The 24,941-nt window shown below is 52.9% G+C and overlaps 1 protein-coding gene across 1 annotated transcript in view; it reads right to left on the bottom strand.

The window, feature by feature from the left end:
* LOC146063101 (tyrosine-protein kinase Src42A-like) overlaps window positions 1-24,941 on the bottom strand; it is a 117,471-nt gene that overhangs the window by 76,814 nt on the left and 15,716 nt on the right. Inside the window, exon 2 of the mRNA XM_083175115.1 lies at window positions 2,038-2,156. Within this exon, the coding sequence (XP_083031241.1) occupies window positions 2,038-2,156 (119 nt within the window). The remainder of the gene's footprint in view (window positions 1-2,037; window positions 2,157-24,941) is intronic.

Genomic DNA, 24,941 nt, shown 5'->3' with positions numbered 1-24,941 from the left:
ATAAATATTCTTCAGGGTGCTCTCTAACCGTCTGTCAGAGACATCCTTGAGGGTAGAGGCTCCTGGTATGGGAAGTACTGTCTTTTTATACAAGCGTGATACCGAAGAGTCTACAGCAGGGGGCGTTTCACAGGACTTCCTAGCATCCTTAGGAAAGGGATAGGAAGTGAAAAACCTTTGGGACACCTGAATCTTTTTGTCAGGGTGTAACCAAGCTTTTTGCAGGTGATCATCCAGCTCCTCTGAGGCTGGGAAGAATGCAGACTGCTTCTGCTTTTTAGCAAAAACTGAGGGACGCACAGCAGGCCTCTCCTCCTCAGAGACATTGAGGGTTAAAAGGACTGCTTGTATGCTTGTATTAAGTCCTCTAAACCCTGAGAGGGGACATCAGTGTCCTGTATAACTGGAGCCTCAGGCTCATTAAATTCACCCTCCTCCAGATCTGGCATGTCATCATCTGTATCATCTAACAGAGGGACCTGAGGAAAAATCCTATTAGCAGAAGCCACTCTAGGGGGAGGGGGTGCTGGGGTGTCTGCATGTAATGCTCTAGACAGACCCTCAACCGCAGAGGTTAACTCTGCCCGTTGATCCCTGGCTGCATCCCTATCTTGTCTGGCTGCAGATAACTCAGAAGCCAGCTGAGAAATCACTGTGGACAATTGGGAAGCCCATACAGGAGTATCGTGCCCCGCTGCTGAAGGAGGGGGGACTGGGGCTGCAGCACATGGGGGACATAAAATGGCGCCCTCAGCGTGTGGGGTGAACTTGGTGTTGCACTTTTTGCAAGCAATCTTTTTAGGAGCCCCACCAGCCATCATACACTCATCAATAATCCACAGAGAGGAGAGAGAGGTTAAGCACCGGACAGGAGAGGAGATATATAAGGCAGAGTCTGCCACAAGCCAGAGACACGCACTGTATATAAATATAACCTGCGCCGGCTAAGGGACCTTTATGGACACAGTCCAAGCCGCCCTGACCTCCTATGTCCTGCTGTGACTCACTGTACCAGGGCCACCTGCACTTTTCAGCCGCCTGGAGGGAGCTGTGGATCACGCTACTTCAATGGCCGCCGCACCTTAAAGGAGGAGGAAGCGGAAGTGCCCAGCATGCCGCACGCCTATGCTCCGCTCCTCGCTATGGCGCTGTATTTAAAAGTGCCTGGCCGCGTCTCTTTCGCTGAATCCCCCGCTAACGGGGGATCAGCGTTATACTTACCCCTGCCTCTCTTGTCGGGTGCGGCGTGCTGACAGGTCCTCGAGGCGCGCTGCGTGCAGCGGCGACGGGACCTCAGGATCTGTGGATCCTGCAGCCGGGTACCGGAGGTGAGCTGAATGCAGCTACGACCGGACCCGCCGACAGCACCCTCGTCGCAGGCAGGTAGGGACAGGGGGCTACCTGCCTGTCCTCCTGCTGAATGCAGATCATCTAAAATTAAAAAAGCCCAGGAGTGAGCAATGAATGCACCCAGCTCCCGTAGGGCACATGTTAAGACTGCCAAGGAGAGGAAGTAGAAGGGGAGGAGTTAGTCACTGTTAATTTATTAAATATAGTGCCCAAGCTCCCTGTGGTCGCCCTTCTATTCCCAACTGTAACTCTCCAATGTCACCTAGGGGAGGAAAGAGAAATAGCACCTCTTGTCATTTTTATAATACTAAATATTCCCTTTAGAGACAGCTGTAGCCATTTGTACAGAGCGCGCGGCGTCCCACCCAATGGACGCCAGTACAAAGTTCTTACTTGGGAACTGTCGGCGGACTGTTAAAGCCCCTCCCATACATGGCTGCTTGCTTGGCTGGGCCTAGTGTTGGGATACGGCACAGTGGGGCAGATGTATTAAGCCGTAACAGGAGATAAATCCAAGGGTGATAAGCGTCCAGCCAATCAGCTCCTTACTGACTTTTTTCAAACACAGTCTGTAACATGGCAGTTAGGATGTGATTGGCTGGACGTTTATCTCTCCTTATCACCCTTGGATTTATCTCTTGTTAAGGCTTAATACATCTGCGCCTATGAACTGGAACGGGGACATACCAGAGATAAAGTAGCAGTCATCTTGTTCCCGTGTCCACACCAGGAATGAGCCGGTCCCATTCTGTTCCTGTAGGAGACAACGCTTGGCATCGAGCTTCGTTAATGGACCAGAATACCAGCTGGAGAACAGAAGACAGCATCATCATCAGCGATACAGAATGGCCACCTACTGGTACGTATACCCATATTCTGCTTTCCCGTTCCTTACTGATGCCCACCATGGTCTGAACAGGGAAAATGGGGTGGTTGGTAGGTAATGTGACAATAGATGAGGTGGGATCAATAGAATGGGGGACACTAGGTGGTGTTTGATGGAAAGAGGGAAGATCACAGTATAGAGGCAGAGGTGGAGGAGGAGGGGAAAGTATAGGCAGAGGCTTGGAGAGAAGGAATGCAGAAGAAGATGAGGTCAAGAAGCCAAGCTGAGGGCGGAGGACAAGAGGAGAGAGGGATAAAGGAGGAACATATCAGGTCTTTACACGTGTGTGGTATAGGGTTCCGACAGTCATTAGCCAACATCGGGATCCCGACTCAGACAGCCGTCGGGAACCCATCTGTTGGTGTTTTAACAGTCGGGATCCTGACATCGGGTAAATGACTGTCGGGATTAAGACAGTGGGGTCCCCGTCCAGCACCCCTTTACACTGTACCAAAAGTAAGGTGGAACATGCAACAACTTTATTAGGTCTGGTGAAGGTCATTCTAAAATTTGAGATTTTGGAACGTCCAATAAGAGTACAGTAGTAACGAGACATGTCATCACGCCTAATAGAATAAAGATGAACATGTGGGAAATACATATGTGTGATTGTGACGCCCAGTAAGGGAGGGTGGTACATGCCATGTCAGTGTAATACCCAGTAAGGGAGGGTGGTACATGCCATGTCAGTGTGGCACCAGTAAGGGAGGGTGGTACATGCCATGTCAGTGTGACACCAGTAAGGGAGGGTGGTACATGCCATGTCAGTGTGACGCCAGTAAGGGAGGGTTGTACATGCCATGTCAGTGTGACACCAGTAAGGGAGGGTGGTACATGCCATGTCAGTGTGACACCAGTAAGGGAGGGTGGTACATGCCATGTCAGTGTGACGCCAGTAAGGGAGGGTTGTACATGCCATGTCAGTGTGACACCAGTAAGGGAGGGTGGTACATGCCATGTCAGTGTGGCACCAGTAAGGGAGGGTGGTACATGCCATGTCAGTGTGACACCAGTAAGGGAGGGTGGTACATGCCATGTCAGTGTGACGCCAGTAAGGGAGGGTGGTACATGCCATGTCAGTGTAATACCAGTAAGGGAGGGTGGTACATGTCATGTCAGTGTGATACCAGTATGGGAGGGTGGTACATGTCATGTCAGTGTGACACCAGTAAGGGAGGGTGGTACATGCCATGTCAGTGTGACACCCAGTAAGGGAGGGTGGTACATGCCATGTCAGTGTGACACCAGTAAGGGAGGGTGGTACATGCCATGTCAGTGTGAGACCAGTAAGGGAGGATGGTACATGCCATGTCAGTGTGACACCAGTAAGGGAGGGTGGTACATGCCATGTCAGTGTGACAGCAGTAAGGGAGGGTGGTACATGCCATGTCAGTGTGACACCAGTAAGGGAGGGTGGTACATGCCATGTCAGTGTGACACCAGTAAGGGAGGGGGGTACATGCCATGTCAGTGTGACACCAGTAAGGGAGGGGGGTACATGTCATGTCAGTGTGACACCAGTAAGGGAGGGGGGTACATGCCATGTCAGTGTGACACCAGTAAGGGAGGGGGGTACATGCCATGTCAGTGTGACACCAGTAAGGGAGGGGGGTACATGTCATGTCAGTGTGACACCAGTAAGGGAGGGGGGTACATGTCATGTCAGTGTGACACCAGTAAGGGAGGGTGGTACATGCCATGTCAGTGTGACACCAGTAAGGCAGGGTGGTACATGCCATGTCAGTGTGACACCAGTATGGGAGGGTGGTACATGCCATGTCAGTGTGACACCAGTAAGGGAGGGTGGTACATGCCATGTCAGTGTGACACCAGTAAGGGAGGGTGGTACATGCCATGTCAGTGTGATACCAGTATGGGAGGGTGGTACATGCCATGTCTGTGACGCCCAGTAAGGGAGGGTGGTACATGCCATGTCAGTGTGACACCAGTAAGGGAGGGTGGTACATGCCATGTCAGTGTGACACCAGTAAGGGAGGGTGGTACATGCCATGTCAGTGTGACACCAGTAAGGAAGGGTGGTACATGCCATGTCAGTGTGACACCAGTAAGGAAGGGTGGTACATGCCATGTCAGTGTGACACCAGTAAGGGAGGGTGGTACATGCCATGTCAGTGTGACAGCAGTAAGGGAGGGTGGTACATGCCATGTCAGTGTGATACCAGTAAGGGAGGGTGGTACATGCCATGTCAGTGTGACACCAGTAAGGGAGGGTGGTACATGCCATGTCAGTGTGATACCCAGTAAGGGAGGGTGGTACATGCCATGTCAGTGTGATACCCAGTAAGGGAGGGTGGTACATGCCATGTCAGTGTGACACCAGTAAGGGAGGGTGGTACATGCCATGTCAGTGTGAGACCAGTAAGGGAGGGTGGTACATGCCATGTCAGTGTGACACCAGTAAGGGAGGGTGGTACATGCCATGTCAGTGTGACACCAGTAAGGGAGGGTGGTACATGCCATGTCAGTGTGACACCAGTAAGGGAGGGTGGTACATGCCATGTCAGTGTGATACCCAGTAAGGGAGGGTGGTACATGCCATGTCAGTGTGACACCAGTAAGGGAGGGTGGTACATGCCATGTCAGTGTGACACCAGTAAGGGAGGGTGGTACATGCCATGTCAGTGTGACAGCAGTAAGGGAGGGTGGTACATGCCATGTCAGTGTGACACCAGTAAGGGAGGGTGGTACATGCCATGTCAGTGTGACACCAGTAAGGGAGGGTGGTACATGCCATGTCAGTGTGATACCAGTAAGGGAGGGTGGTACATGCCATGTCAGTGTGACACCAGTAAGGGAGGGTGGTACATGCCATGTCAGTGTGACACCAGTAAGGGAAGGTGGTACATGCCATGTCAGTGTGACACCAGTAAGGGAGGGTGGTACATGCCATGTCAGTGTGACACCAGTAAGGGAGGGCGGTACATGTCATGTCAGTGTGACACCAGTAAGGGAGGGCGGTACATGCATGTCAGTGTGACATCAGTAAGGGAGGGTGGTACATGCCATGTCAGTGTGACACCAGTAAGGGAGGGTGGTACATGCCATGTCAGTGTGACACCAGTAAGGGAGGGTGGTACATGCCGTGTCAGTGTGATACCCAGTAAGGGAGGGTGGTACATGCCGTGTCAGTGTGACACCAGTAAGGGAGGGTGGTACATGCCGTGTCAGTGTGACACCAGTAAGGGAGGGTGGTACATGCCGTGTCAGTGTGACACCAGTAAGGGAGGGTGGTACATGCCATGTCAGTGTCACACCAGTAAGGGAGGGTGGTACATGCCATGTCAGTGTGACACCAGTAAGGGAGGGCGGTACATGCCATGTCAGTGTGACACCAGTAAGGGAGGGTGGTACATGCCATGTCAGTGTGACACCAGTAAGGGAGGGTGGTACATGTCATGTCAGTGTGACACCAGTAAGGGAGGGTGGTACATGTCATGTCAGTGTGACACCAGTAAGGGAGGGTGGTACATGTCATGTCAGTGTGACACCAGTAAGGGAGGGTGGTACATGCCATGTCAGTGTGACACCAGCAAGGGAGGGTGGTACATGTCATGTCAGTGTGACACCAGTAAGGGAGGGTGGTACATGTCATGTCAGTGTGACACCAGCAAGGGAGGGTGGTACATGCCATGTCAGTGTGACACCAGTAAGGGAGGGTGGTACATGTCATGTCAGTGTGACACCAGTAAGGGAGGGTGGTACATGTCATGTCAGTGTGACACCAGTAAGGGAGGGTGGTACATGCCATGTCAGTGTGACACCAGCAAGGGAGGGTGGTACATGCCATGTCAGTGTGACACCAGTAAGGGAGGGTGGTACATGCCATGTCAGTGTGACACCAGTAAGGGAGGGTGGTACATGCCATGTCAGTCTAATACCAGTAAGGGAGGGTGGTACATGCCATGTCAGTCTAATACCAGTAAGGGAGGGTGGTACATGCCATGTCAGTGTGACACCAGTAAGGGAGGGTGGTACATGCCATGTCAGTGTGACACCAGTAAGGGAGGGTGGTACATGCCATGTCAGTGTGAGACCAGTAAGGGAGGGTGGTACATGCCATGTCAGTGTGATTCCAGTAAGGGAGGGTGGTACATGCCATGTCAGTGTAATACCCAGTAAGGGAGGGTGGTACATGCCATGTCAGTGTGACACCCAGTAAGGGAGGGTGGTACATGCCATGTCAGTGTGACACCAGTAAGGGAGGGTGGTACATGCCATGTCAGTGTGACATCAGTAAGGGAGGGTGGTACATGCCATGTCAGTGTGAGACCAGTAAGGGAGGGTGGTACATGCCATGTCAGTGTGACACCCAGTAAGGGAGGGTGGTACATGCCATGTCAGTGTGACACCAGTAAGGGAGGGTGGTACATGCCATGTCAGTGTGACACCAGTAAGGGAGGGTGGTACATGCCATGTCAGTGTGAGACCAGTAAGGGAGGGTGGTACATGCCATGTCAGTGTGATTCCAGTAAGGGAGGGTGGTACATGCCATGTCAGTGTGACACCCAGTAAGGGAGGGTGGTACATGCCATGTCAGTGTGACACCAGTAAGGGAGGGTGGTACATGCCATGTCAGTGTGACACCAGTAAGGGAGGGTGGTACATGCCATGTCAGTGTGACACCAGTAAGGGAGGGTGGTACATGCCATGTCAGTGTGACACCAGTAAGGGAGGGTGGTACATGCCATGTCAGTGTGAGACCAGTAAGGGAGGGTGGTACATGCCATGTCAGTGTGAGACCAGTAAGGGAGGGTGGTACATGCCATGTCAGTGTGACACCAGTAAGGGAGGGTGGTACATGCCATGTCAGTGTGACAGTAGTAAGGGAGGGTGGTACATGCCATGTCAGTGTGACAGTAGTAAGGGAGGGTGGTACATGCCATGTCAGTGTGACACCAGTAAGGGAGGGTGGTACATGCCATGTCAGTGTGACACCAGTAAGGGAGGGTGGTACATGCCATGTCAGTGTGACACCAGTAAGGGAGGGTGGTACATGCCATGTCAGTGTGACACCAGTAAGGGAGGGTGGTACATGCCATGTCAGTGTGACACCAGTAAGGGAGGGTGGTACATGCCATGTCAGTGTGACACCAGTAAGGGAGGGTGGTACATGCCATGTCAGTGTGAGACCAGTAAGGGAGGGTGGTACATGCCATGTCAGTGTGACACCAGTAAGGGAGGGTGGTACATGCCATGTCAGTGTGACACCAGTAAGGGAGGGTGGTACATGCCATGTCAGTGTGACACCAGTAAGGGAGGGTGGTACATGCCATGTCAGTGTGATACCAGTAAGGGAGGGTGGTACATGCCATGTCAGTGTGACACCAGTAAGGGAGGGTGGTACATGCCATGTCAGTGTGAGACCAGTAAGGGAGGGTGGTACATGCCATGTCAGTGTGACACCAGTAAGGGAGGGTGGTACATGCCATGTCAGTGTGACACCAGTAAGGGAGGGTGGTACATGCCATGTCAGTGTGACACCAGTAAGGGAGGGTGGTACATGCCATGTCAGTGTGACACCAGTAAGGGAGGGTGGTACATGTCATGTCAGTGTGAGACCAGTAAGGGAGGGTGGTACATGCCATGTCAGTGTGACACCAGTAAGGGAGGGTGGTACATGCCATGTCAGTGTGACACCAGTAAGGGAGGGTGGTACATGCCATGTCAGTGTGAGACCAGTAAGGGAAGGTGGTACATGCCATGTCAGTGTGAGACCAGTAAGGGAAGGTGGTACATGCCATGTCAGTGTGATACCAGTAAGGGAGGGTGGTACATGTCATGTCAGTGTGATACCAGTAAGGGAGGGTGGTACATACCATGTCAGTGTGACACCAGTAAGGGAGGGTGGTACATGCCATGTCAGTGTGATACCAGTAAGGGAGGGTGGTACATGACATGTGAGTGTGATACCAGTAAGGGAGGGTGGTACATGCCATGTCAGTGTGACACCAGTAAGGGAGGGTGGTACATGTCATGTCAGTGTGACACCAGTAAGGGAGGGTGGTACATGCCATGTCAGTGTGACACCAGGAAGGGAGGGTGGTACATGCCATGTCAGTGTGACACCAGTAAGGGAGGGTGGTACATGCCATGTCAGTGTAATACCCAGTAAGGGAGGGTGGTACATGCCATGTGAGTGTGACACCAGTAAGGGAGGGTGGTACATGCCATGTCAGTGTGACAGTAGTAAGGGAGGGTGGTACATGCCATGTCAGTGTGATACCCAGTAAGGGAGGGTGGTACATGCCATGTCAGTGTGACACCAGTAAGGGAGGGTGGTACATGCCATGTCAGTGTGACACCAGTAAGGGAGGGTGGTACATGCCATGTCAGTGTGACACCAGTAAGGGAGGGTGGTACATGCCATGTCAGTGTGACACCAGTAAGGGAGGGCGGTACATGCCATGTCAGTGTGACACCAGTAAGGGAGGGTGGTACATGCCATGTCAGTGTGATACCAGTAAGGGAGGATGGTACATGCCATGTCAGTGTGACACCAGTAAGGGAGGGTGGTACATGCCATGTCAGTGTGACACCAGTAAGGGAGGGTGGTACATGCCATGTCAGTGTGACAGTAGTAAGGGAGGGTGGTACATGCCATGTCAGTGTGACACCAGTAAGGGAGGGTGGTACATGCCATGTCAGTGTGACACCAGTAAGGGAGGGTGGTACATGTCATGTCAGTGTGACACCAGTAAGGGAGGGTGGTACATGCCATGTCAGTGTGACACCAGTAAGGGAGGGTGGTACATGCCATGTCAGTGTGACACCAGTAAGGGAGGGTGGTACATGCCATGTCAGTGTGACGCCCAGTAAGGGAGGGTGGTACATGCCATGTCAGTGTGACACCAGTAAGGGAGGGTGGTACATGCCATGTCAGTGTGACACCTGTAAGGGAGGGTGGTACATGCCATGTCAGTGTGACACCAGTAAGGGAGGGTGGTACATGCCATGTCAGTGTGACACCAGTAAGGGAGGGTGGTACATGCCATGTCAGTGTGACACCAGTAAGGGAGGGTGGTACATGCCATGTCAGTGTGACACCAGTAAGGGAGGGTGGTACATGCCATGTCAGTGTGACACCAGTAAGGGAGGGTGGTACATGCCATGTCAGTGTGACACCAGTAAGGGAGGGTGGTACATGCCATGTCAGTGTGACACCAGTAAGGGAGGGTGGTACATGCCATGTCAGTGTGAGACTAGTAAGGGAGGGTGGTACATGCCATGTCAGTGTGACACCAGTAAGGGAGGGTGGTACATGCCATGTCAGTGTGACACCAGTAAGGGAGGGTGGTACATGCCATGTCAGTGTGACACCAGTAAGGGAGGGTGGTACATGCCATGTCAGTGTGATACCAGTAAGGGAGGGTGGTACATGCCATGTCAGTGTGACACCAGTAAGGGAGGGTGGTACATGCCATGTCAGTGTGAGACCAGTAAGGGAGGGTGGTACATGCCATGTCAGTGTGACACCAGTAAGGGAGGGTGGTACATGCCATGTCAGTGTGACACCAGTAAGGGAGGGTGGTACATGCCATGTCAGTGTGACACCAGTAAGGGAGGGTGGTACATGCCATGTCAGTGTGACACCAGTAAGGGAGGGTGGTACATGTCATGTCAGTGTGAGACCAGTAAGGGAGGGTGGTACATGCCATGTCAGTGTGACACCAGTAAGGGAGGGTGGTACATGCCATGTCAGTGTGACACCAGTAAGGGAGGGTGGTACATGCCATGTCAGTGTGAGACCAGTAAGGGAAGGTGGTACATGCCATGTCAGTGTGAGACCAGTAAGGGAAGGTGGTACATGCCATGTCAGTGTGATACCAGTAAGGGAGGGTGGTACATGTCATGTCAGTGTGATACCAGTAAGGGAGGGTGGTACATACCATGTCAGTGTGACACCAGTAAGGGAGGGTGGTACATGTCATGTCAGTGTGATACCAGTAAGGGAGGGTGGTACATACCATGTCAGTGTGACACCAGTAAGGGAGGGTGGTACATGCCATGTCAGTGTGATACCAGTAAGGGAGGGTGGTACATGACATGTGAGTGTGATACCAGTAAGGGAGGGTGGTACATGCCATGTCAGTGTGACACCAGTAAGGGAGGGTGGTACATGTCATGTCAGTGTGACACCAGTAAGGGAGGGTGGTACATGCCATGTCAGTGTGACACCAGGAAGGGAGGGTGGTACATGCCATGTCAGTGTGACACCAGTAAGGGAGGGTGGTACATGCCATGTCAGTGTAATACCCAGTAAGGGAGGGTGGTACATGCCATGTGAGTGTGACACCAGTAAGGGAGGGTGGTACATGCCATGTCAGTGTGACAGTAGTAAGGGAGGGTGGTACATGCCATGTCAGTGTGATACCCAGTAAGGGAGGGTGGTACATGCCATGTCAGTGTGACACCAGTAAGGGAGGGTGGTACATGCCATGTCAGTGTGACACCAGTAAGGGAGGGTGGTACATGCCATGTCAGTGTGACACCAGTAAGGGAGGGTGGTACATGCCATGTCAGTGTGACACCAGTAAGGGAGGGCGGTACATGCCATGTCAGTGTGATACCAGTAAGGGAGGGTGGTACATGCCATGTCAGTGTGACACCAGTAAGGGAGGGTGGTACATGCCATGTCAGTGTGAGACCAGTAAGGGAGGGTGGTACATGCCATGTCAGTGTGACACCAGTAAGGGAGGGTGGTACATGCCATGTCAGTGTGACACCAGTAAGGGAGGGTGGTACATGCCATGTCAGTGTGACACCAGTAAGGGAGGGTGGTACATGCCATGTCAGTGTGACACCAGTAAGGGAGGGTGGTACATGTCATGTCAGTGTGAGACCAGTAAGGGAGGGTGGTACATGCCATGTCAGTGTGACACCAGTAAGGGAGGGTGGTACATGCCATGTCAGTGTGACACCAGTAAGGGAGGGTGGTACATGCCATGTCAGTGTGAGACCAGTAAGGGAAGGTGGTACATGCCATGTCAGTGTGAGACCAGTAAGGGAAGGTGGTACATGCCATGTTAGTGTGATACCAGTAAGGGAGGGTGGTACATGTCATGTCAGTGTGATACCAGTAAGGGAGGGTGGTACATACCATGTCAGTGTGACACCAGTAAGGGAGGGTGGTACATGCCATGTCAGTGTGATACCAGTAAGGGAGGGTGGTACATGACATGTGAGTGTGATACCAGTAAGGGAGGGTGGTACATGCCATGTCAGTGTGACACCAGTAAGGGAGGGTGGTACATGTCATGTCAGTGTGACACCAGTAAGGGAGGGTGGTACATGCCATGTCAGTGTGACACCAGGAAGGGAGGGTGGTACATGCCATGTCAGTGTGACACCAGTAAGGGAGGGTGGTACATGCCATGTCAGTGTAATACCCAGTAAGGGAGGGTGGTACATGCCATGTGAGTGTGACACCAGTAAGGGAGGGTGGTACATGCCATGTCAGTGTGACAGTAGTAAGGGAGGGTGGTACATGCCATGTCAGTGTGATACCCAGTAAGGGAGGGTGGTACATGCCATGTCAGTGTGACACCAGTAAGGGAGGGTGGTACATGCCATGTCAGTGTGACACCAGTAAGGGAGGGTGGTACATGCCATGTCAGTGTGACACCAGTAAGGGAGGGTGGTACATGCCATGTCAGTGTGACACCAGTAAGGGAGGGCGGTACATGCCATGTCAGTGTGACACCAGTAAGGGAGGGTGGTACATGCCATGTCAGTGTGATACCAGTAAGGGAGGATGGTACATGCCATGTCAGTGTGACACCAGTAAGGGAGGGTGGTACATGCCATGTCAGTGTGACACCAGTAAGGGAGGGTGGTACATGCCATGTCAGTGTGACAGTAGTAAGGGAGGGTGGTACATGCCATGTCAGTGTGATACCCAGTAAGGGAGGGTGGTACATGCCATGTCAGTGTGACACCAGTAAGGGAGGGTGGTACATGCCATGTCAGTGTGACACTAGTAAGGGAGGGTGGTACATGCCATGTCAGTGTGACACCAGTAAGGGAGGGTGGTACATGCCATGTCAGTGTGACACCAGTAAGGGAGGGTGGTACATGCCATGTCAGTGTGACAGTAGTAAGGGAGGGTGGTACATGCCATGTCAGTGTGACAGCAGTAAGGGAGGGTGGTACATGCCATGTCAGTGTGACACCAGTAAGGGAGGGTGGTACATGCCATGTCAGTGTGACACCAGTAAGGGAGGGTGGTACATGCCATGTCAGTGTGACACCAGTAAGGGAGGGTGGTACATGCCATGTCAGTGTGACACCAGTAAGGGAGGGTGGTACATGCCATGTCAGTGTGACACCAGTAAGGGAGGGTGGTACATGCCATGTCAGTGTGACACCAGTAAGGGAGGGTGGTACATGCCATGTCAGTGTGAGACCAGTAAGGGAGGGTGGTACATGCCATGTCAGTGTGACACCAGTAAGGGAGGGTGGTACATGCCATGTCAGTGTGACACCAGTAAGGGAGGGTGGTACATGCCATGTCAGTGTGACACCAGTAAGGGAGGGTGGTACATGCCATGTCAGTGTGACACCAGTAAGGGAGGGTGGTACATGCCATGTCAGTGTGAGACCAGTAAGGGAGGGTGGTACATGCCATGTCAGTGTGACACCAGTAAGGGAGGGTGGTACATGCCATGTCAGTGTGACACCAGTAAGGGAGGGTGGTACATGCCATGTCAGTGTGACACCAGTAAGGGAGGGTGGTACATGCCATGTCAGTGTGACACCAGTAAGGGAGGGTGGTACATGTCATGTCAGTGTGAGACCAGTAAGGGAGGGTGGTACATGCCATGTCAGTGTGACACCAGTAAGGGAGGGTGGTACATGCCATGTCAGTGTGACACCAGTAAGGGAGGGTGGTACATGCCATGTCAGTGTGAGACCAGTAAGGGAAGGTGGTACATGCCATGTCAGTGTGAGACCAGTAAGGGAAGGTGGTACATGCCATGTCAGTGTGATACCAGTAAGGGAGGGTGGTACATACCATGTCAGTGTGACACCAGTAAGGGAGGGTGGTACATGCCATGTCAGTGTGATACCAGTAAGGGAGGGTGGTACATGACATGTGAGTGTGACACCAGTAAGGGAGGGTGGTACATGCCATGTCAGTGTGACACCAGTAAGGGAGGGTGGTACATGTCATGTCAGTGTGACACCAGTAAGGGAGGGTGGTACATGCCATGTCAGTGTGACACCAGGAAGGGAGGGTGGTACATGTCATGTCAGTGTGACACCAGTAAGGGAGGGTGGTACATGCCATGTCAGTGTGACACCAGCAAGGGAGGGTGGTACATGCCATGTCAGTGTGACACCAGTAAGGGAGGGTGGTACATGCCATGTCAGTGTGACACCAGTAAGGGAGGGTGGTACATGCCATGTCAGTCTAATACCAGTAAGGGAGGGTGGTACATGCCATGTCAGTCTAATACCAGTAAGGGAGGGTGGTACATGCCATGTCAGTGTGACACCAGTAAGGGAGGGTGGTACATGCCATGTCAGTGTGAGACCAGTAAGGGAGGGTGGTACATGCCATGTCAGTGTGATTCCAGTAAGGGAGGGTGGTACATGCCATGTCAGTGTAATACCCAGTAAGGGAGGGTGGTACATGCCATGTCAGTGTGACACCCAGTAAGGGAGGGTGGTACATGCCATGTCAGTGTGACACCAGTAAGGGAGGGTGGTACATGCCATGTCAGTGTGACACCAGTAAGGGAGGGTGGTACATGCCATGTCAGTGTGACACCAGTAAGGGAGGGTGGTACATGCCATGTCAGTGTGACACCCAGTAAGGGAGGGTGGTACATGCTATGTCAGTGTGACACCCAGTAAGGGAGGGTGGTACATGCCATGTCAGTGTGACACCAGTAAGGGAGGGTGGTACATGCCATGTCAGTGTGAGACCAGTAAGGGAGGGTGGTACATGCCATGTCAGTGTGATTCCAGTAAGGGAGGGTGGTACATGCCATGTCAGTGTAATACCCAGTAAGGGAGGGTGGTACATGCCATGTCAGTGTGACACCCAGTAAGGGAGGGTGGTACATGCCATGTCAGTGTGACACCAGTAAGGGAGGGTGGTACATGCCATGTCAGTGTGACACCAGTAAGGGAGGGTGGTACATGCCATGTCAGTGTGACACCAGTAAGGGAGGGTGGTACATGCCATGTCAGTGTGACACCAGTAAGGGAGGGTGGTACATGCCATGTCAGTGTGACACCAGTAAGGGAGGGTGGTACATGCCATGTCAGTGTGACACCAGTAAGGGAGGGTGGTACATGCCATGTCAGTGTGACACCAGTAAGGGAGGGTGGTACATGCCATGTCAGTGTGACACCAGTAAGGGAGGGTGGTACATGACATGTCAGTGTGACACCAGTAAGGGAGGGTGGTACATGCCATGTCAGTGTGACACCAGTAAGGGAGGGTGGTACATGCCATGTCAGTGTGACACCAGTAAGGGAGGGTGGTACATGCCATGTCAGTGTGATACCCAGTAAGGGAGGGTGGTACATGCCATGTCAGTGTGAGACCAGTAAGGGAGGGTGGTACATGCCATGTCAGTGTGACACCAGTAAGGGAGGGTGGTACATGCCATGTCAGTGTGACAGTAGTAAGGGAGGGTGGTACATGCCATGTCAGTGTGACAGTAGTAAGGGAGGGTGGTACATGCCATGTCAGTGTGACACCAGTAAGGGAGGGTGGTACATGCCATGTCAGTGTGACACCAGTAAGGGAGGGTGGTACATGCCATGTCAGTGTGACACCAGTAAGGGAGGGTGGTACATGCCATGTCAGTGTGACACCAGTAAGGGAGGGTGGTACATGCCATGTCAGTGTGACACCAGTAAGGGAGGGTGGTACATGCCATGTCAGTGTGACACCAGTAAGGGAGGGTGGTACATGCCATGTCAGTGTGACACCAGTAAGGGAGCGTGGTACATGCCATGTCAGTGTGAGACCAGTAAGGGAGGGTGGTACATGCCATGTCAGTGTGACACCAGTAAGGGAGGGTGGTACATGCCATGTCAGTGTGACACCAGTAAGGGAGGGTGGTACATGCCATGTCAGTGTGACACCAGTAAGGGAGGGTGGTACATGCCATGTCAGTGTGACACCAGTAAGGGAGGGTGGTACATGCCATGTCAGTGTGACACCAGTAAGGGAGGGTGGTACATGCCATGTCAGTGTGAGACCAGTAAGGGAGGGTGGTACATGCCATGTCAGTGTGACACCAGTAAGGGAGGGTGGTACATGCCATGTCAGTGTGACACCAGTAAGGGAGGGTGGTACATGCCATGTCAGTGTGACACCAGTAAGGGAGGGTGGTACATGCCATGTCAGTGTGACACCAGTAAGGGAGGGTGGTACATGTCATGTCAGTGTGAGACCAGTAAGGGAGGGTGGTACATGCCATGTCAGTGTGACACCAGTAAGGGAGGGTGGTACATGCGGTGGTACATGTCATGTCAGTGTGACACCAGTAAGGGAGGGTGGTACATGCCATGTCAGTGTGACACCCAGTAAGGGAGGGTGGTACATGCCATGTCAGTGTGACACCAGTAAGGGAGGGTGGTACATGCCATGTCAGTGTGACACCAGTAAGGGAGGGTGGTACATGCCATGTCAGTGTGACACCAGTAAGGGAGGGTGGTACATGCCATGTCAGTGTGACACCAGTAAGGGAGGGTGGTACATGCCATGTCAGTGTGACACCAGTAAGGGAGGGTGGTACATGCCGTGTCAGTGTGACACCAGTAAGGGAGGGTGGTACATGCCGTGTCAGTGTCACACCAGTAAGGGAGGGTGGTACATGCCGTGTCAGTGTGACACCAGTAAGGGAGGGTGGTACATGCCGTGTCAGTGTGACACCAGTAAGGGAGGGTGGTACATGCCATGTCAGTGTGACACCAGTATGGGAGGGTGGTACATGCCATGTCAGTGTGACACCAGTAAGGGTGGGTGGTACATGCCATGTCAGTGTGACACCAGTAAGGGAGGGTGGTACATGCCATGTCAGTGTGACACCAGTAAGGGAGGGTGGTACATGCCATGTCAGTGTGACACCAGTAAGGAAGGGTGGTACATGCCATGTCAGTGTGATACCCAGTAAGGGAGGGTGGTACATGCCATGTGAGTGTGACACCAGTAAGGGAGGGTGGTACATGCCATGTCAGTGTGACATCAGTAAGGGAGGGTGGTACATGCCATGTCAGTGTGACACCAGTAAGGGAGGGTGGTACATGCCATGTCAGTGTGACACCAGTAAGGGAGGGTGGTACATGCCATGTCAGTGTGACACCAGTAAGGGAGGGTGGTACATGCCATGTCAGTGTGACACCAGTAAGGGAGGGTGGTACATGCCATGTCAGTGTGACACCAGTAAGGGAGGGTGGTACATGCCATGTCAGTGTGATACCCAGTAAGGGAGGGTGGTACATGCCATGTCAGTGTGACACCAGTAAGGGAGGGTGGTACATGCCATGTCAGTGTGAGACCAGTAAGGGAGGGTGGTACATGTCATGTCAGTGTGACACCAGTAAGGGAGGGTGGTACATGCCATGTCAGTGTGACACCAGTAAGGGAGGGTGGTACATGCCATGTCAGTGTGACACCAGTAAGGGAGGGTGGTACATGCCATGTCAGTGTGACACCAGTAAGGGAGGGTGGTACATGCCATGTCAGTGTGACACCAGTAAGGGAGGGTGGTACATGCCATGTCAGTGTGACACCAGTAAGGGAGGGTGGTACATGCCATGTCAGTGTGACACCAGTAAGGGAGGGTGGTACATGCCATGTCAGTGTGACACCAGTAAGGGAGGGTGGTACATGCCGTGTCAGTGTGACACCAGTAAGGGAGGGTGGTACATGCCGTGTCAGTGTGACACCAGTAAGGGAGGGTGGTACATGCCGTGTCAGTGTGACACCAGTAAGGGAGGGTGGTACATGCCATGTCAGTGTGACACCAGTAAGGGAGGGTGGTACATGCCATGTCAGTGTGATTCCAGTAAGGGAGGGTGGTACATGCCATGTCAGTGTGACACCAGTAAGGGAGGGTGGTACATGCCATGTCAGTGTAATACCCAGTAAGGGAGGGTGGTACATGCCATGTCAGTGTGACACCAGTAAGGGAGGGTGGTACATGCCATGTCAGTGTAATACCCAGTAAGGGAGGGTGGTACATGCCATGTCAGTGTGACACCCAGTAAGGGAGGGTGGTACATGCCATGTCAGTGTGACACCAGTAAGGGAGGATGGTACATGCCATGTCAGTGTGACATCAGTAAGGGAGGGTGGTACATACCATGTCAGTGTGACACCAGTAAGGGAGGGTGGTACATGCCATGTCAGTGTGATACCAGTAAGGGAGGGTGGTACATGCCATGTCAGTGTGACACCAGTAAGGGAGGGTGGTACATGCCATGTCAGTGTAATACCAGTAAGGGAGGGTGGTACATGCCATGTCAGTGTGAGACCAGTAAGGGAGGGTGGTACATGCCATGTCAGTGTGACCCCAGTAAGGGAGGGTGGTACATGCCATGTCAGTGTGACACCAGTAATGGAGGGTGGTACATGCCATGTCAGTGTGACACCAGTAAGGGAGGGTGGTACATGCCATGTCAGTGTGACACCAGTAAGGGAGGGTGGTACATGCCATGTCAGTGTGACACCAGTAAGGGAGGGTGGTACATGCCATGTCAGTGTGATACCAGTAAGGGAGGGTGGTACATGCCATGTCAGTGTGACACCAGTAAGGGAGGGTGGTACATACCATGTCAGTGTGACACCAGTAAGGGAGGGTGGTACATGCCATGTCAGTGTGATACCAGTAAGGGAGGGTGGTACATGACATGTGAGTGTGATACCAGTAAGGGAGGGTGGTACATGCCATGTCAGTGTGACACCAGTAAGGGAGGGTGGTACATGTCATGTCAGTGTGACACCAGTAAGGGAGGGTGGTACATGCCATGTCAGTGTGACACCAGGAAGGGAGGGTGGTACATGCCATGTCAGTGTGACACCAGGAAGGGAGGGTGGTACATGCCATGTCAGTGTAATACCCAGTAAGGGAGGGTGGTACATGCCATGTGAGTGTGACACCAGTAAGGGAGGGTGGTACATGCCATGTCAGTGTGACAGTAGTAAGGGAGGGTGGTACATGCCATGTCAGTGTGATACCCAGTAAGGGAGGGTGGTACATGCCATGTCAGTGTGACACCAGTAAGGGAGGGTGGTACATGCCATGTCAGTGTGACACCAGTAAGGGAGGGTGGTACATGCCATGTCAGTGTGACACCAGTAAGGGAGGGTGGTACATGCCATGTCAGTGTGACACCAGTAAGGGAGGGCGGTACATGCCATGTCAGTGTGACACCAGTAAGGGAGGGTGGTACATGCCATGTCAGTGTGATACCAGTAAGGGAGGATGGTACATGCCATGTCAGTGTGACACCAGTAAGGGAGGGTGGTACATGCCATGTCAGTGTGACACCAGTAAGGGAGGGTGGTACATGCCATGTCAGTGTGACAGTAGTAAGGGAGGGTGGTACATGCCATGTCAGTGTGATACCCAGTAAGGGAGGGTGGTACATGCCATGTCAGTGTGACACCAGTAAGGGAGGGTGGTACATGCCATGTCAGTGTGACACCAGTAAGGGAGGGTGGTACATGCCATGTCAGTGTGACACCAGTAAGGGAGGGTGGTACATGCCATGTCAGTGTGACACCAGTAAGGGAGGGTGGTACATGCCATGTCAGTGTGACAGTAGTAAGGGAGGGTGGTACATGCCATGTCAGTGTGACAGCAGTAAGGGAGGGTGGTACATGCCATGTCAGTGTGACACCAGTAAGGGAGGGTGGTACATGCCATGTCAGTGTGACACCAGTAAGGGAGGGTGGTACATGCCATGTCAGTGTGACACCAGTAAGGGAGGGTGGTACATGCCATGTCAGTGTGACACCAGTAAGGGAGGGTGGTACATGCCATGTCAGTGTGACACCAGTAAGGGAGGGTGGTACATGCCATGTCAGTGTGACACCAGTAAGGGAGGGTGGTACATGCCATGTCAGTGTGAGACCAGTAAGGGAGGGTGGTACATGCCATGTCAGTGTGAGACCAGTAAGGGAGGGTGGTACATGCCATGTCAGTGTGACACCAGTAAGGGAGGGTGGTACATGCCATGTCAGTGTGACACCAGTAAGGGAGGGTGGTACATGCCATGTCAGTGTGACACCAGTAAGGGAGGGTGGTACATGCCATGTCAGTGTGAGACCAGTAAGGGAGGGTGGTACATGCCATGTCAGTGTGACACCAGTAAGGGAGGGTGGTACATGCCATGTCAGTGTGACACCAGTAAGGGAGGGTGGTACATGCCATGTCAGTGTGACACCAGTAAGGGAGGGTGGTACATGCCATGTCAGTGTGACACCAGTAAGGGAGGGTGGTACATGTCATGTCAGTGTGAGACCAGTAAGGGAGGGTGGTACATGCCATGTCAGTGTGACACCAGTAAGGGAGGGTGGTACATGCCATGTCAGTGTGACACCAGTAAGGGAGGGTGGTACATGCCATGTCAGTGTGAGACCAGTAAGGGAAGGTGGTACATGCCATGTCAGTGTGAGACCAGTAAGGGAAGGTGGTACATGCCATGTCAGTGTGATACCAGTAAGGGAGGGTGGTACATACCATGTCAGTGTGACACCAGTAAGGGAGGGTGGTACATGCCATGTCAGTGTGATACCAGTAAGGGAGGGTGGTACATGACATGTGAGTGTGACACCAGTAAGGGAGGGTGGTACATGCCATGTCAGTGTGACACCAGTAAGGGAGGGTGGTACATGTCATGTCAGTGTGACACCAGTAAGGGAGGGTGGTACATGCCATGTCAGTGTGACACCAGGAAGGGAGGGTGGTACATGTCATGTCAGTGTGACACCAGTAAGGGAGGGTGGTACATGCCATGTCAGTGTGACACCAGCAAGGGAGGGTGGTACATGCCATGTCAGTGTGACACCAGTAAGGGAGGGTGGTACATGCCATGTCAGTGTGACACCAGTAAGGGAGGGTGGTACATGCCATGTCAGTCTAATACCAGTAAGGGAGGGTGGTACATGCCATGTCAGTCTAATACTAGTAAGGGAGGGTGGTACATGCCATGTCAGTGTGACACCAGTAAGGGAGGGTGGTACATGCCATGTCAGTGTGAGACCAGTAAGGGAGGGTGGTACATGCCATGTCAGTGTGATTCCAGTAAGGGAGGGTGGTACATGCCATGTCAGTGTAATACCCAGTAAGGGAGGTTGGTACATGCCATGTCAGTGTGACACCCAGTAAGGGAGGGTGGTACATGCCATGTCAGTGTGACACCAGTAAGGGAGGGTGGTACATGCCATGTCAGTGTGACACCAGTAAGGGAGGGTGGTACATGCCATGTCAGTGTGAGACCAGTAAGGGAGGGTGGTACATGCCATGTCAGTGTGACACCCAGTAAGGGAGGGTGGTACATGCCATGTCAGTGTGACACCAGTAAGGGAGGGTGGTACATGCCATGTCAGTGTGACACCAGTAAGGGAGGGTGGTACATGCCATGTCAGTGTGAGACCAGTAAGGGAGGGTGGTACATGCCATGTCAGTGTGATTCCAGTAAGGGAGGGTGGTACATGCCATGTCAGTGTAATACCCAGTAAGGGAGGGTGGTACATGCCATGTCAGTGTGACACCCAGTAAGGGAGGGTGGTACATGCCATGTCAGTGTGACACCAGTAAGGGAGGGTGGTACATGCCATGTCAGTGTGACACCAGTAAGGGAGGGTGGTACATGCCATGTCAGTGTGACACCAGTAAGGGAGGGTGGTACATGCCATGTCAGTGTGACACCAGTAAGGGAGGGTGGTACATGCCATGTCAGTGTAATACCAGTAAGGGAGGGTGGTACATGCCATGTCAGTGTGAGACCAGTAAGGGAGGGTGGTACATGCCATGTCAGTGTGACCCCAGTAAGGGAGGGTGGTACATGCCGTGTCAGTGTGACACCAGTAAGGGAGGGTGGTACATGCCGTGTCAGTGTGACACCAGTAAGGGAGGGTGGTACATGCCGTGTCAGTGTGACACCAGTAAGGGAGGGTGGTACATGCCATGTCAGTGTGACACCAGTAAGGGAGGGTGGTACATGCCATGTCAGTGTGATTCCAGTAAGGGAGGGTGGTACATGCCATGTCAGTGTGACACCAGTAAGGGAGGGTGGTACATGCCATGTCAGTGTAATACCCAGTAAGGGAGGGTGGTACATGCCATGTCAGTGTGACACCAGTAAGGGAGGGTGGTACATGCCATGTCAGTGTAATACCCAGTAAGGGAGGGTGGTACATGCCATGTCAGTGTGACACCCAGTAAGGGAGGGTGGTACATGCCATGTCAGTGTGACACCAGTAAGGGAGGATGGTACATGCCATGTCAGTGTGACACCAGTAAGGGAGGGTGGTACATGCCATGTCAGTGTGACACCAGTAAGGGAGGGTGGTACATGCCATGTCAGTGTGACACCAGTAAGGGAGGGTGGTACATGCCATGTCAGTGTGACACCAGTAAGGGAGGGTGGTACATGCCATGTCAGTGTGACACCAGTAAGGGAGGGTGGTACATGCCATGTCAGTGTGACACCAGTATGGGAGGGTGGTACATGCCATGTCAGTGTGACACCAGTAAGGGTGGGTGGTACATGCCATGTCAGTGTGACACCAGTAAGGGAGGGTGGTACATGCCATGTCAGTGTGACACCAGTAAGGGAGGGTGGTACATGCCATGTCAGTGTGACACCAGTAAGGAAGGGTGGTACATGCCATGTCAGTGTGATACCCAGTAAGGGAGGGTGGTACATGCCATGTGAGTGTGACACCAGTAAGGGAGGGTGGTACATGCCATGTCAGTGTGACATCAGTAAGGGAGGGTGTTACATGCCATGTCAGTGTGACACCAGTAAGGGAGGGTGGTACATGCCATGTCAGTGTGAAACCAGTAAGGGAGGGTGGTACATGCCATGTCAGTGTGACACCAGTAAGGGAGGGTGGTACATGCCATGTCAGTGTGACACCAGTAAGGGAGGGTGGTACATGTCATGTCAGTGTGACACCAGTAAGGGAGGGTGGTACATGTCATGTCAGTGTGACACCAGTAAGGGAGGGTGGTACATGCCATGTCAGTGTGACACCAGTAAGGGAGGGTGGTACATGCCATGTCAGTGTGACACCAGCAAGGGAGGGTGGTACATGCCATGTCAGTGTGACACCAGTAAGGGAGGGTGGTACATGCCATGTCAGTGTGACACCAGTAAGGGAGGGTGGTACATGCCATGTCAGTGTAATACCAGTAAGGGAGGGTGGTACATGCCATGTCAGTGTGAGACCAGTAAGGGAGGGTGGTACATGCCATGTCAGTGTGACACCAGTAAGGGAGGGTGGTACATGCCATGTCAGTGTGACACCAGTAAGGGAGGGTGGTACATGCCATGTCAGTGTGAGACCAGTAAGGGAGGGTGGTACATGCCATGTCAGTGTGATTTCAGTAAGGGAGGGTGGTACATGCCATGTCAGTGTAATACCCAGTAAGGGAGGGTGGTACATGCCATGTCAGTGTGACACCCAGTAAGGGAGGGTGGTACATGCCATGTCAGTGTGACACCAGTAAGGGAGGGTGGTACATGCCATGTCAGTGTGACAGTAGTAAGGGAGGGTGGTACATGCCATGTCAGTGTGACAGTAGTAAGGGAGGGTGGTACATGCCATGTCAGTGTGACACCAGTAAGGGAGGGTGGTACATGCCATGTCAGTGTGACACCAGTAAGGGAGGGTGGTACATGCCATGTCAGTGTGACACCAGTAAGGGAGGGTGGTACATGCCATGTCAGTGTGACACCAGTAAGGGAGGGTGGTACATGCCATGTCAGTGTGACACCAGTAAGGGAGGGTGGTACATGCCATGTCAGTGTGAAACCAGTAAGGGAGGGTGGTACATGCCATGTCAGTGTGACACCAGTAAGGGAGGGTGGTACATGCCATGTCAGTGTGAGACCAGTAAGGGAGGGTGGTACATGCCATGTCAGTGTGAGACCAGTAAGGGAGGGTGGTACATGCCATGTCAGTGTGACACCAGTAAGGGAGGGTGGTACATGCCATGTCAGTGTGATACCAGTAAGGGAGGGTGGTACATGCCATGTCAGTGTGACACCAGTAAGGGAGGGTGGTACATGCCATGTCAGTGTGACACCAGTAAGGGAGGGTGGTACATGCCATGTCAGTGTGAGACCAGTAAGGGAGGGTGGTACATGCCATGTCAGTGTGACACCAGTAAGGGAGGGTGGTACATGCCATGTCAGTGTGACACCAGTAAGGGAGGGTGGTACATGCCATGTCAGTGTGACACCAGTAAGCGAGGGTGGTACATGCCATGTCAGTGTGAGACCAGTAAGGGAAGGTGGTACATGCCATGTCAGTGTGAGACCAGTAAGGGAAGGTGGTACATGCCATGTCAGTGTGATACCAGTAAGGGAGGGTGGTACATGTCATGTCAGTGTGATACCAGTAAGGGAGGGTGGTACATACCATGTCAGTGTGACACCAGTAAGGGAGGGTGGTACATGCCATGTCAGTGTGATACCAGTAAGGGAGGGTGGTACATGACATGTGAGTGTGACACCAGTAAGGGAGGGTGGTACATGCCATGTCAGTGTGACACCAGTAAGGGAGGGTGGTACATGTCATGTCAGTGTGACACCAGTAAGGGAGGGTGGTACATGCCATGTCAGTGTGACACCAGGAAGGGAGGGTGGTACATGCCATGTCAGTGTGACACCAGTAAGGGAGGGTGGTACATGCCATGTCAGTGTAATACCCAGTAAGGGAGGGTGGTACATGCCATGTGAGTGTGACACCAGTAAGGGAGGGTGGTACATGCCATGTCAGTGTGACAGTAGTAAGGGAGGGTGGTACATGCCATGTCAGTGTGATACCCAGTAAGGCAGGGTGGTACATGCCATGTCAGTGTGACACCAGTAAGGGAGGGTGGTACATGCCATGTCAGTGTGACACCAGTAAGGGAGGGTGGTACATGCCATGTCAGTGTGATACCAGTACGGGAGGATGGTACATGCCATGTCAGTGTGACACCAGTAAGGGAGGGTGGTACATGCCATGTCAGTGTGACACCAGTAAGGGAGGGTGGTACATGCCATGTCAGTGTGACACCAGTAAGGGAGGGTGGTACATGCCATGTCAGTGTGACACCAGTAAGGGAGGGTGGTACATGCCATGTCAGTGTGATACCAGTAAGGGAGGATGGTACATGCCATGTCAGTGTGACACCAGTAAGGGAGGGTGGTACATGCCATGTCAGTGTGACACCAGTAAGGGAGGGTGGTACATGCCATGTCAGTGTGACACCAGTAAGGGAGGGTGGTACATGCCATGTCAGTGTGACACCAGTAAGGGAGGGTGGTACATGCCATGTGAGTGTGACACCAGTATGGGAGGGTGGTACATGCCATGTCAGTGTGACACCAGTAAGGGAGGGTGGTACATGCCATGTCAGTGTGACACCAGTAAGGGAGGGTGGTACATGCCATGTGAGTGTGACACCAGTAAGGGAGGGTGGTACATGCCATGTCAGTG

The sequence above is a fragment of the Crinia signifera genome, chromosome 3 (genome assembly GCF_055691185.1).
Source record: "Crinia signifera chromosome 3, ASM5569118v1, whole genome shotgun sequence".
Classification (NCBI taxonomy): Eukaryota; Metazoa; Chordata; class Amphibia; order Anura; family Myobatrachidae; genus Crinia; species Crinia signifera.
The sequence above is the reverse complement of the archived record's forward strand: the minus strand, read 5'-3'. Positions and strand labels throughout refer to the sequence as shown.